This window comes from Asterias rubens, chromosome 7 (genome assembly GCF_902459465.1).
Source record: "Asterias rubens chromosome 7, eAstRub1.3, whole genome shotgun sequence".
Taxonomy (NCBI): Eukaryota; Metazoa; Echinodermata; class Asteroidea; order Forcipulatida; family Asteriidae; genus Asterias; species Asterias rubens.
This window is the reverse complement of record NC_047068.1, coordinates 15,090,289-15,103,724: the sequence shown is the minus strand read 5'-3', so window position 1 is coordinate 15,103,724 and position 13,436 is coordinate 15,090,289. Positions and strand designations below refer to the sequence as shown.

The window sequence follows — 13,436 nt, the reverse complement described above, 5'->3', positions numbered from 1 at the left end:
TGTAAATTTTAAATATTTCAAATTTATCTTTTAATTTAGGGAGTTTAACAAGTTTTATATTTGGTTTAAATGTTGCCAAATTATGTTTTTATAATTAAAATAAACTGAATCATTTGCATGACAACCGAGATTTATAGTCTGGTACCCGTTTATGCACTTTTAATTTACGTGTGTAATAGTATTGTCGTAACAGGTATCAAACTGCATGCACAACTGGCTGTCAAACTGCAAAATTAATCTCTCATTTCGTCGTTCAAACATTCGAAATGCCTCCAAAGAAAGGTAAAGGTAAGGGTAAAAAGGGCAAAAAAGGGAAAAAGGATGACGGAGAGGAAAACTATGAAGCTCCAGAACCGACTGAGAAGGAGAACTTGTTGAAAGCAGAGTGAGTAAATTATGAAAAATTTTATGATTTAATGATGAGATAGTTTTTTCCAAGTCAACTCAAACTTTCATTTCAATGCAAGTTTTTTAATCTTCTTTACTTGGTTTGAAATTGAAGGCTCCCTCTTATATTAACGTTTTCTCGACCTATGTCATGGTTGTGACTTGGTCATTGTCATAGTCATAAACATTCTATTTCCATCCACCAAAAAAGAACTGATTTTGAAGTTCTTGTTTTACGTTCTTTTAAAATTAAACTTAATAAAGAGCAAGAATTTCAAATTCCCAAAAAATATTGCTTGTCCAGAGGTTTGACTCCTCTGTTGCATACAAAGTGACGGTGCATATTCACTGACGTCATAATACTGTGACTAGTTGCGATAACGTAACCCTCCTCCTGAGGGCTAATCGGATATTGTTACTTTTTCATAGCAACATTTTCCTTGCCATATGTCAATAAATATTATTATTAGCTAGACCCAGTAACTGGGGCGCTGTATTAATTTTTTTCAAAATTTTGACATTAACGGTCATACTGGCACTATATTCCTTTTTTCGAAATTTTTACAATATCGGTCATAAGCCTACTAGCTCGATAATGTCAAAATTTTGAAATAAGAAATACAGCGCCCCACCCCAGTTACTTCGTCTACTAATAAGCAAGAAATTATGTATTTTGAATACTTGTTGTTGTCTGCGTGAAGTTGGAGTGCTGAGAACAGATTGCAATTCATCATTTTCCTATACTGTGCAGCAACCTCCTCTGGAGTCTACTCGCACATTGGTTGAGGTGCAAACTAGCAGGTGCAGACAAAAACTCAAGGCATAAAAAGATACGCACTCTGTGCAAGTAAAGGCATTTTAAGCATTTTGTGTGGGGGGATGGGTAATTAGCTGAAGGTGACACTGTTCAGTCTGGTCTTGAAGGCATAACACTCTACAGTAGTAAGTTGCGGTAATCATAACCCTCCATCCTTCTGTCTGCGACCATCGACAATGGAGGGTGACAATTATCAGTGATTATAATTGCAACTAACTCTAAATGAATATTTTACATGCGGAAATGTAGTTCTTGATGTGTTGTGTTTTTTATGAATTTTGCTTTCATTCATCTGTTGTTAAATTTATTTGCTGTTTTTTTTTCTCATCAGGTTGGATACTCTCACTGAGGAACTTGCAAGCATCAAGAAGAAGGTGGAGGAACTGTATCCTTGAATAAACATAACCCTGTGTTGTTTTCTAGAGCTAAAACTCTGCATCCGGCCACCACTTAAAGAAACCTGTTGCCTTGGATCGGACGGGTTGGTCTTTGAAAAGCGTTTGTTATAAAATGCATATGGGTAGAAAGATGTGTTCCTTTAATTTAGCTCAAATTATACCCTTACCTGTCCAGAAGGGTTGACAGAATGTAAACAGAGAACTTTGATTTTGAACTATTACAAAGTGTCTAAGTCTATTTTAAAGGGCTGATCTCGGGTCTATGGTGATTTTGACATTGCTGCTTCCTACTCGCCATTTTTAGTTCATTTGGGCCTGAATGCATGATAGCAGTGTTTGCCCTTAATTTGTTCAGTGACAGACTAGCCTGTGGGACCAGTTATCTTGTTGTTTTACTAGTCCGCCATTTTTTTCACCAGTCCGCATTTCATGTTTAGTAGGGATACTTTTCAAAACTTATCCAGCCAGCCAGACGATTTGTACTGATTTCTGACTGGTCCTCGGGTGTTTTAACTGGTATTTGGTCAGCGGACCACAGATTAGGGAGACTGCTGAAATGTACTCATTTGAATTATAAATTGTAATTTGTAATGCCATTTGGGAGAAATTGTTCTTAACTTATTTCTCTTAGTCGCAAGGAGAATGAATGGTTACAGCAAGAGGCTCATCAAACTAGGGTGGAAAGTGTAAGTTTCTTTGGGTGGTGTAGCATTAAATAATATTTGTAATGTTTGTCAAACACCATACAAGAAGCCACTAATGTTTAAGTTTTTTAAAGCAGTGCCTTCAGTTTACACTAGACCGCTTGAATTTGATTTCGAGGTCCCCTGATAGCACACAACTTCGTGTGACACGGTTTTTTTTCTTTCATTATTATCTCGCAACTTAGACGACAAATTGAGTCAAATTTTCACAGGTTTGTGATTTTATGCACATGTTGAGAAACACTAAGGGAGAAGACTGGTCTTAGACAATTACGAAATGTGTCCAGTGACTGTAATGTATCTCGGTCATTGCACAGCATAATAATATGCAGCTTGTTTACTCATTGGGGATTTTGATGGTATCTTTTCCAGCATGAGTACATGTCTTACATGTCTAAGAAGGCACACAAACGCCAGACAACCATCGTCACATTGAGCGATCAGAATCAGCAAGAGATTCGTATGATCAACGAGCAAAAAGAACAAATGCTGCAGGAGTACGAGGATAAGAAAAAAGGTAATTCAGAATGTAGTCCGAGCGGTCCAGTTGGCTTGTTCAGTGGTCTAGTGCTACGACATCTGCTGTAACAATGCAAAGGTTGTGGGTTCGAATCCCATCCGAGTGATTTGCCTGTGGATTCTTTCACAGAACTCTGAAAAGACCACTGTGCTAGCCCGATGATTAGAAGCAGTATAATGCAGTGCTTGCGCTATACAAATGCCCTATATGTATGTATGTTATGCACATTCGTGTAAGGGTAAAAAACAAATTATAATCTTTATCCCCTTTGCAAAAATTAACATTTACAGTTCATTTTTGTATGCCACATTTGTATGACAACTGTACAAAATGGATCAGGATTCAAACACACCCTCTGATGACTCAGTCTTAACAGTGCCCAAATTCATGACTCTGCTTACCGTAAGCACAGAATCAGCACTTGTGGAAGCAGGGAATTCAGCGATTACGTCAAGTGTATTTCACGGGTTTGCAGGGATGGGGTAGTTTGCTATGCGGTGTATATTGTCATGCACGACTCAAGCACGCATCTTTGTGTGGGTTCAACTCTTGATATTTTGCTATTCGCGATAAACCTTATGTGCGCATGCGTACTCCATGTTGTTAGGCATTCTTCACTTCACAGCTAGCGCAGAAATTTGGCGACTGCCCTGCAAGCGGTAAACGGAGCCATGAAACTTGGTCAGAACTTGGGTTCACTGCTCTTGACCACTCAAGACTCAAATCTATTTCATTCTCTTTATATATTTTTGTTTCCAGTTCTAAGAGATACTTTAATGGAGAAGGAAGCAGAGTTAGCAAAGACGAGGAAAGAGCTGGATGAGCTAGAGGAATATAAAGTAAGTTTTGTTTGAAGTTTAGCATGATGTGGATAAATCATGGAAGAAACTATTACTTAACAGTAAACTTGCGAGTACTCTTTTGTGGGAGTGTTGGCTCTTAAAAAAGGCTCTGACACCGGCTCTTTTGAGAGCCAACACTCCCACAAAAGAGATTTACACAGGGTTGTAATTGCAATTTTACTATTTATTCATAGTTTCTTCCTAAATATAGTGAGTTTATTGATGCATTCTTGCTCTGTTCATTTTTCGCTCTAAGCTTAAGTACAGAGGGAAGGTCAAGAAGTCTTTCTAAAATGGTGTGCCATTATAACACTTTTGCGTTTACATATGACTTGGTTGACAAATAAATTCTATTGTTTCCCTTTAAGAAAAATCTTTTGAGCAATTTGATTTTAGATTTCCAGTGCACAAGGTTAGCAGGAAAAAGTTCCAAAGGCGCCTCGGTTAGAATTTGAATCAACATCCTTTTGGCATTCTAAAGTAGAGTCCATTAATGCTGCGCGTACGCTGTCTGTACAGTTGGCCACAAAAACATGTTGGCCACAAAAATCAGCAAAACTGTATCCGTTTTTCAAAATGTGTATGAGCTCTGTATCTGTTGTTAACTTGGATGCAAAACACGATAACGAACACACTCAGTGTTGATGTATCATTAGCCTTGTGAAACCTCTATAATGAACAGTGAATACCACTACCAATTGACCCTGCTTATCACATTGTTTGAAACTTTGAAATTTTGAACTTGACAGCGCCTTCAAGAAGGTCAGGTGAAGAGGATACGAGACCTGGAGAAGGAAGTCCTTAGGATGCGAGGGAAACATACAGAGACCATCCAGAAACTCAAGTCTCAATTCCTGAAGGAGAAGAGAGAGTATCAGGGAGAATCTGAATCCAAGATTCAGGAGGTTGGGAGGCAGGCAAATAAGGTGAGTTGTCCATCTCGGTGTTGACTTACATCAATCTCGGACTAGGCCCAGTTTCAAGCCTAGAGATCAGTGTTAAAGTAACATCCACATAGTGCCTCTGATGGGATTTGAACCAGGATCCAAAAGGTGGAAGGCGAGGCAAGACACCACTACACCAACCTGACCACCCTTCATGTGGCTGTCCATGGCCTTGTGATGTTAGGTGACCTCTCTTGAGTGACTATTGCTTATGTTTTGCCTTCTTTCGTTCACTAAAACAGGAGGCCATGCACTGTCTTCAAGAGCACACTACTCGTATCAAAGACGAGAACCGAGATCTCAGACAAGAGCTTCTCAAACTCATCCAGAAATCACGTGCACTGAACGAGCACAAGGTGCAGCTGTCTGGACAACGCAAAGAGCTCCTGAGGGAACAACAGTATGCTGCCGACCTGAAGAAACTGCACGGCACCAGGCAACACAAGGTCCTCAAAGCATTCGGGATGTTGGAGAGTGCAGAGTGAGTCATTGAGGAAATATGGAGGAAGGGTTTGTCTGGTTGATAGGGGGCAACAGTTGTGCTTTATCTGTTGACCCTCTTGCACCAGCATCACACTCTGATACCATCGGCACGCTCGCCATTTTGGGAGTCATTTTGCACTTGCTGTAAACAAGATGGTGTGTAGTAAATTCTGCCTAGCCTAAAAATGCACACTGCAGTAAACTGCCCTTATACAGGGATGAGATAATTCAGAATTTTTATCTGAATTCACACTTTCTTGGTAATCAGGATGCGGTATTTTTCTCCAAATTAAATGAGTCATGCTCTTGGATCTACTTCTCTAGCACTGAAGACACTGTTCCAAGAAGCTTTTGGAATCTTTAACTACAGGGGTGATCAGAAGGTGGAATTTCCATCATTTTGATGTACCTCCGAAGATCTGGATCCCAGTCTCAGACTTTTTGGTCAGCACCGACTCTCAGATCTGTGTAACACACAGGGACGATGACTCCCAAAATGGCACAACCAAGCTTATTGTGGCGAGTTGGGCCAATATACTGTTTCAGTGAGTCTTGATTTACATTTCTGCTACAGAATTTGAGAGTTCAACAGCATATTGAGAAAACTTTTCACCATGTGTTGAACAGTGCTTCCTTGCAGCTTTGTTGGGTTGCATCAACGGGAGAACAGTGGGTGGTCCATGGGTGCTTTCTTGTACCCAGTGACTGTGGCAGACCCTTTTTTTTTTTAATTACATGAATACGTTCCGTCCAGCGTTTAGTTTTTCAAGTGTTTATAAATTAACTTTTAAAAGTCAACCTGAGGTACTTTATTCATTTTCTCCACCCAATTATAGTACTATTATGTGTAAATAGATTATGCTGTTTATAGTAACAGAGGTTCTGGGCGATTTTATGTCTGTCTAAGATGTTCAGTTGACCCAGGGCTTGTTACTTAAATTGCTTGCAGAACCAGAATTGTTTTACAAGACTAAAATCAAAATGACAAATGACACAGCTTAACATACATTTAATGGTTTTTATTTGAACAAGTATTAAGAAATGTAAAGAGCTGATTCATCTCATTTGTCTTTATGAGTATCAATACTTCATAACTGAATAGAAATGAAATGTAGTCTGTCAGACTCAAAATTACCGTTTCTTATTCAACTGTAACACCACAAGCCCACCGAGCATGTCCAGTCATTAGTTTACTGGCCCGACACTAAAGCTACTGGCCACAGACCTGTAATCCAGTGTCAAATTTGATGTCCAAGGCGTGCTCTAGAATGTAGAAGGGTTCAATTGTACACTGGCTGTGGTTATTTCCTCCGAACCTCAATAACACTAAAGAGTACAGTGCTTCAAATCATCAGTTGTTCAAGAATATACCTCTTGCATAGCCCACCAATGCTGATGTCAAACGGAAATTTGCACACTACACTCACAACCTTTGACCTCAGTGAGGGCACTTGAGCAGGGGGGGGGGGGGTCTAGTACATCATTTACCCTTTTTTCTTGTATCAACTTGTACAATCAATTATCACATTCAAAAAAAAAAATTTGAATTTTAAGAAGGTAATAAGGGAAAAACTTTATCAAATATTTAGCGAAGAAAATATCTAAAGAACCTTGGACTTATTTTTTCACACACATTATTATTCTCAACCCCACCACTGTGTATTATATTTGGTTTGTCTGTAAATAAGATGTAAAGTAATTTCAAAGTGTGATATTAAAACCATAACATTTTTACGCCAGATCCAACTGGGATTGTTGTTAACAAAGAGTTTTTATTTCTTTCCAGCATTTTGTTCGAATATGATAACACTTTAAGATATTCTTTATCCTAAAGAATCATGAATTATACTTTTTAACGGTTGTTCGCAATCCATAAACGCTACAATGTGGAGCAAAAATAACCACTTCGGGAAAAATTGAAAGATGTCGGCAGACTGATTTTAACAATGAAATAAATAAGTTTTTTGTTTTTTTTCTTCTTCCTTTTTTATATTTTTCTTCTTTGTTTTCCCTTCTGGCTCAAGAACTTTGATCACATTGTTTTGAAATTGGTAAAACAAGAGGTAGAACAAGAGTTTTTTTTTTGGTTTATTTTAGAAAGGCGACCATCAGTACTAATGACTAGTTGACCAATGAGTAGAGAAGCTCGATCTCCTCTGCATACTCTGAGCCATTCCTGAGTTTAAAAACAAAACAAAAATTAATGTCAGATTTAGATGGAGTAGATAGATAAATGTTAATTTGTTTAACAGCACAGTTAGCTCATTTTACAGGATAAATAGGAAATGAGAAGAAATGGTTTTTTTATATGTAAAGGAAAACCCAGGGGGCAATTTTTTATGGCTCTGTTTACAGTAAGCAAAGAAACAGCGCTTACAGAAGCAGGGAATTTTTACTCGTGCGCGTATGTGCAGAGCCATAAAATTTTGCCAAGGGGGCTGAAAACCTAATCCCAAAGCTGAGTCTCCCCAACAGGGCCCAATTTCATAGAGCTGCTTAAGCAGAAAATATTGCTTAACATTTTTCTGCTAAATAGCAGGATACCAGTAACATTTTGTGAATGTAAAATGGTATTTTTGCTGGTAACCTTTTCTGGTAAGCATAACTTTGTTGCATGCTTAGCAACTTTGTTGGCTTAAGCAGTTTTTAAGAAATTGAGCCCAGAATGTAATGATAGACTTGCAACAAGTCCTATGAGTACTTACTCAACAGGTGTTTCAAGGATCAGTGGTATGTTATCAAAGCGAGGGTCGTTTATGAGACGTCGGAATGCCTGGATGCCAATATGACCCTGACCGATCTTCTCATGTCTATCAAGGTGGCTCCCAACACTACCTGTCAATCAAACCAAAGAGTCAGAAATTGATTCAACTCTCCCTGATTCTGCCAACTCTCCTTGATTCTGTAGAAAGTTCCCTGAAAATTAACCAATCTTTTTTTATGTTCTGACAGAGACATTTGGAGATCTCCCTAATTGTTGAAAATTTTTCCTTATAATGTTGAATGTATTTCTAATATCTCCCTGATTGCTGTACAATATTTTCCTGATTGCAAGATGTCAGCAGCTATGCGAATTTACCACTACTTTGTTGCTACCACACAAGCACAAAATAGTTAATTGCCTGAAGTTTTCGATCCTAGCAGAGTTTTTCTCTTTACCATTTAGCCTTCGAGAAAGACTCTGCTAGGATTGAAACATCAGGCCTTTAACTTTTCTTTTGCATTTATACCATAGGTCCTTTTAGTGATAAGTAGTTTGCAACAACTTCTCATTTCTCATAGTTTATTATCTGAGTCAATAATTAACATGAGTATTCCTACTCACTTACATGTATAATGAAGATTTCATCAGTTACATTTCATAAAGGTTTCTTCCAAACTACTTTCTTGAACGTTGAAAATATTACTAGTTTGTTTAATTTACTTGGAAGCTTTTAATGACAGTGTGTATTACCTTTGGAATCATTTAGATGGACAGCCACCAGGTATTTCAGACCCACAATCCTTTCAAAGTCCTCCATCATGTCCTGGTAGCCTGATTCGCTTGACAGATCAAAACCTCATCAAACAAAAGGTAGAAAGAAATTTTAGTCGGTCACAATAATCACAAATAGAAATCTGGCGGCATGGCGTGGTCGAGCGATTAAGAGAACTGGACTCCAGCTCTGGTCCCAAGTTCATCTAGCCTGTAAACACAAAAACTAACTAAGCACAGAGTAGTATTGCTTTGCAGAAACAGATTACCAGCCGAAAATACACTAACTTAGGATTGTTGTGGCTGGTGCCCCACGCAATGTGTGCTTAGCAAAGAATTGTGGCTGGTGCCCCACGCAATGTGTATTTAGCAAAGAAATTTGCCAAGCGATATTTTCTGCTAAATAGCTTTATGAAGTTTGGCCCTGGTGTTTCCGGTCAGCAGATTCTGATCAGTAGACTCTGTTCAGCAGATTATATCCCAAGTGCAAATTGTTGGTCTCAAAATACTTTTGATTGATAATGGATCCATAATGAAGCTTACCTGCAGCAAATGCATGACATGTATCCAGACACACTCCGATCCGAGCCTTGTCTTTCACTCTCTCAATAATTCCATGCAGCTCCTCAAACTTCCCTCCAACTGTGTTCCCCTGACGGCTCATGTTCTCAATCACTGTAAACATAGCAAGAACAACTCATCACTTGTGGACAAGTCAGTAAATGTTTGTTGCAACTCTCTCAGCAATTCCAAAGACACTGGTAATGTTATTGCGAGACTGTTGAGCCCCTAGAGACTACAGCTCTCGCGATTATGGTCTCATTTCATGGGGGGCAGTTCTTGAGGAGCCACCACCCTCGCGTCAGAGCAGTGGGTCTTGCGCGAGTCTTCGCCTATGATAACTTGATTATTTTCAATCCAAAAGCTCATTTATATATAATAACACTGTGACACTATCCGCAAATGTTGACAGTCACGGTGCTTTAATATTATTACCCTTGCCAATGGGCCAGTTTAATTCGTTCTTTAAACCATCTCAGCTCCCTGAGGAGTATGCAGCAAGTTATGCCTTTTCCAATTTTTTTTTTACGTTTACTCAATTGAGTACAACAAAATATTAGGGGAAAAGTGTCAAAACAATTTGCACAGTTTTTGACCCTCCAGTCTCTGATGACCATGATTATAGCAACTGACCTGTCATGACCTTGTTTGTTTGTTGGTGCGCCATGTTGATGGACTCTCCTATCTTATCCAAGCATTCCTCCACTGGAATCTCACCGCATGTTGACCCTTCACAAAAAAATGTTTAAAAGAAATTTTGTATTTCTTGTCTAAATAGGTGAAATCAATCTGTTGCCATTGATGTTTGTAGAAAATATAGGTAACATGTGAACACTTCATTTCAAAAGGCGGTTGTGTTTTTCAGAGAATCAGTAGCGAATATATCCACACAGAAACAATAATCCCTCATAGGAATGAACATCAGAATCAACTTTTGGGGCATAAAAACTAATATCTCGCAAGCTGCTGTAGGCTTCTAACCAACAGTTTTATTGGCATTAATTTCAAGAGTGATTACCACGCGTTCACCATACCTTCCCAAAATAATTGTAACTTACTTATCAACGAACAGAGGAGAGCTGTTGATAGTATTAAACATTGTGAGAAATGTAGTTTGAGAAAGAGGTAATTTCTCACCAAAATAATAAAAGACTTCAGCTGAAGCCTTTTATTATGCATCCTGAAAGCCCAGAAAGTAATGCAACAAGGGTGTTTTTTCTTTGATTAGTCTCTTTTGCAAATTCGATGACCAATTGAGCCCAAATTTTTACTAGTTTGTTATTATTTTATGCATACATGTTGGGAAACACCAGGTGAGAATACTGGTCTTCCACACTTACCAGGATGAAAGTTATAACGTGTCAACCCCAGCTTCTCGCACCGATTCAATTCATCCGCGAGGGCTTCTCTTGACTTTCTCAGTGTCTCCGCATTCGGCGACCCACAGTTCAGTAAGTATGAGCCGTGTGGAAGAATAACATCTGGAGAGAACTTGTGCTCTTGACAAGCCTGACGAAATGTCTCAGCCGTTTTATCCTCCAAGGGCTTCGCTGCCCACTGCCTCTGGGAACGGAGAAAGAGAGCGAAGGCCTTGGCACCTGTAGTTACTGCCCCTTTAACTGCATTTTCAAGACCTCCTAAATGTTGGGGAAAAAAAATTACTTCTAAATCACGTTTTTCTTTGATGCTGCACTCTTCCACAATTTTGACACAATGTTATTGGGTTTTTTATTGTAAACTGATATTGAGGATGTGCCACAAATTAAGATCTTCTCTGAAAACTTGATACTTTAAAACAGAATACATTGGGGAAAGTGCGCAGATGTTGATGAATTTGAACCACGAGTTGAAGAGGCAAAGTCATTCACCCCTAGGAAAATGTCCAGAAAATAACTAATGCTATAGAATTGTGGCTTTAAAAAACCTGGCTCCAGGATAGTTTGCCCATCAATCCATTGCATTTCTTATGATGTAAGCATTCACTTTGCATTATAGGTATAGGAGTATGAGGATGCCTTTTTTTATCCGAATAGTGTATACCTGCAGCACTCATGTGGGCTCCAACAAACTTTGCTGCTTTGGCCATGTCGCCCTTCACCTCAGCTTTAACCTCAAGTGCCACACTTTTCAGAGAATCAACCGAACTCCGCACACTCTTCTTACTAATAAGCTCTCCTTGCGTCTTCCTCCCAGCGTTCAGTTTCTGCTTCTTTTGTTTCAAGTTTGTCTCAGTACATTCAGGAGCTGAGCGTTTTCGCTTGGGTTTCTCTTCCGAGATGTCTGGCTGACTCTCAATCACCTTCCATTCCTTTTTCCTCTGGATTCTCTTTGATCTCGTCTTGGTTTGTCCAACTCCAAGCCGATCTTTTGAGTCTTCCTGACTTTGTTTTGCAGCACCTGTTACTCCTTCCACTTTTTTAACAATCTTCCTCTTTCTTCCAACTCCAACTTCCAATTGACCCTTTTCCAGTTTTTTCTTTTTCTCTGTCGATGGTTCTAACCCATCAGCACTTTCCTTCTGTACTTTGTTCTTGAGTGCCTTCTCATTTGGTTTCTCAGCTCCTTCAGAAGATTTCTTACTTCTTGTTTCTTTACTAGTTTTTATTTCAGACTTGCTCTTTCTCAGCTTGCCAACGATGACTTCTGGTGGTGTTTCCTTGTTTTTTTCTTTGGGAAGTTTCTGTTTAACTGTTTCTGTAATCATCCACTTTGATTCAGCATCTTCCCCAAGCCCATGGCCAGATATTTGCCGTTTCTTCTTTTTGCCGTTGGGGGTAGAGCTTCTTTGTGATTTGATTGCGTTATTTTTGGGCTTCATTCCAGTTTTCTTTTTGCTACAAACTGAAATTTACAAAGAAACAAACTTAAAATTACTTCATGACATTATTGACAAAAAAACAAACAAGTCATAATAATTTGTGTAAAGGATCAAAAGTCATTCCATTATTCATAGCATGAAGGTAGTTTTGGAAAAGTTTCCGTATCCTGCCACCACTTTTTCATTCGTTATGGGGACAAAAAAGTGTCTAACTAATTAGTTACTACTACTGCTACTACTGCAACTACTAACTAATTGACCTTAAATGAGAAATTCCTTTTTGAAAAATTTAGTAAAAGTTTGGTTTGGTGGCAGGATACGGAAAGTTGTCCTCACCCAGGGTCGGCTATGGATAATTGGGAAAGGGTACAACTACAAGCCCTTCCTTTTTCATTTGGGCTAACCATGGGCTATGTACCACTTCCTCCTGACCCGAATCCAGGACCATGTAGCCCCACTTGTGTGGCCAAGGATAGCTGAATCCTTGGCCACACAAGTGGGGCTAAGGACCATGGTACAATTACACAGGTCAGGAACTTGGTACATGATTCAATCATATGCGAAGTCTGTGATAAACAATTAGGCCTAGGGCTATGGCCTACATGAATATAACCTACTAGATAAACCCCTTTCGGTTATTTGTAAAAGAAAAAGTGGTACCCACTTCTAAGTTCAAGTTCGTCGCTGTCCGTCCCACCATGGAGATGGTCCCACGAAACAGGTGGATCCTCAATCACTGAATCTGTTTACATTCGCAGCGCAACCACCTTGTGCAAAAGGAAAATACACAATAGCGCCCTCTAGTGTCGATTATTCTCACTTATTCTGTGTTTGGCGGGGGTGTGGCGGTGAGGGGGGGGGTGGTCTCTTTCCAATCAGTTATGGACCTTTCATTTTTCATGCTTCATCCATGAGCTGGCTAATAATAGATAAGATGTCATGATGCATGGGTCTGCGATATTCATTTACTGGGGTTCGCATCATCGTATTACGATCAAAATGATCAAAAGCAAATTATTTTAACTTAAAAAGAACGGTTAAAAGGAACACGTTGCCTTGGATCGGTCGAGTTGGTCTTTGCAAGGCGTTTTCAACCATTTGTTAATATAAAATACATATGATTTAAAAGTAGAATATAATTATCCACACAGTATCACTCGAAATTGCGTGGTATTCTTTTTACCTCGTCGACTAACACTGTCGGCCATTTATGGGAGTCAAATTTGTGACTCCCATAAAAAATTAATGGCCGACCGTGTTGGTTCGCAAAGTAAAAGGAAAACCACGCAATTTCGCGACATATTTGTGTTGATCATTGTATTCTACTTTTAAAACATCTTTCTAACCATATGCATTTTATAACAAACGGGTTACAAACGCTTTTCAACCAACTCGACCGATCCAAGGCAACTGTTCCTTTAAAGTTACAGAGCGGCCCCAGTTCATGCAGTTACTGGGTCTAGCCCCGTGCCTAAGAAAATGATTGC

General features: G+C 39.1%; 2 protein-coding genes across 3 annotated transcripts; one reads left to right on the top strand and one right to left on the bottom strand.

Moving 5' to 3' along the window:
* The first annotated feature begins 137 nt into the window (after positions 1-137).
* On the top strand, positions 138-6,594 carry LOC117293123 (coiled-coil domain-containing protein 166-like). Its single transcript, XM_033775341.1, has 7 exons — positions 138-385; positions 1,536-1,589; positions 2,234-2,288; positions 2,679-2,823; positions 3,586-3,665; positions 4,418-4,594; positions 4,855-6,594. Exons 1-7 carry the CDS (start codon positions 267-269, stop codon positions 5,095-5,097), a joined length of 873 nt encoding a protein of 290 aa, XP_033631232.1. The 5' UTR covers positions 138-266; the 3' UTR covers positions 5,098-6,594.
* Positions 6,595-7,011: 417 nt separating this feature from the next.
* Positions 7,012-12,705, bottom strand: LOC117292118 (probable endonuclease 4). 2 transcript variants are annotated; one of them, XM_033774041.1, is made up of 8 exons: positions 12,614-12,705; positions 11,172-11,972; positions 10,472-10,768; positions 9,765-9,860; positions 9,114-9,245; positions 8,550-8,654; positions 7,801-7,930; positions 7,012-7,271 (listed from the first exon to the last, which is right to left on the bottom strand). In XM_033774041.1, exons 2-8 carry the CDS (start codon positions 11,947-11,949, stop codon positions 7,217-7,219), a joined length of 1,593 nt encoding a protein of 530 aa, XP_033629932.1. In that variant the 5' UTR covers positions 11,950-11,972; positions 12,614-12,705; the 3' UTR covers positions 7,012-7,216. The 2 variants fall into 2 exon arrangements, with proteins under 2 accessions (XP_033629932.1, XP_033629933.1); XM_033774042.1 differs by having other exon boundaries at positions 10,472-10,765.
* Between the last annotated feature and the right edge of the window lie 731 nt (positions 12,706-13,436).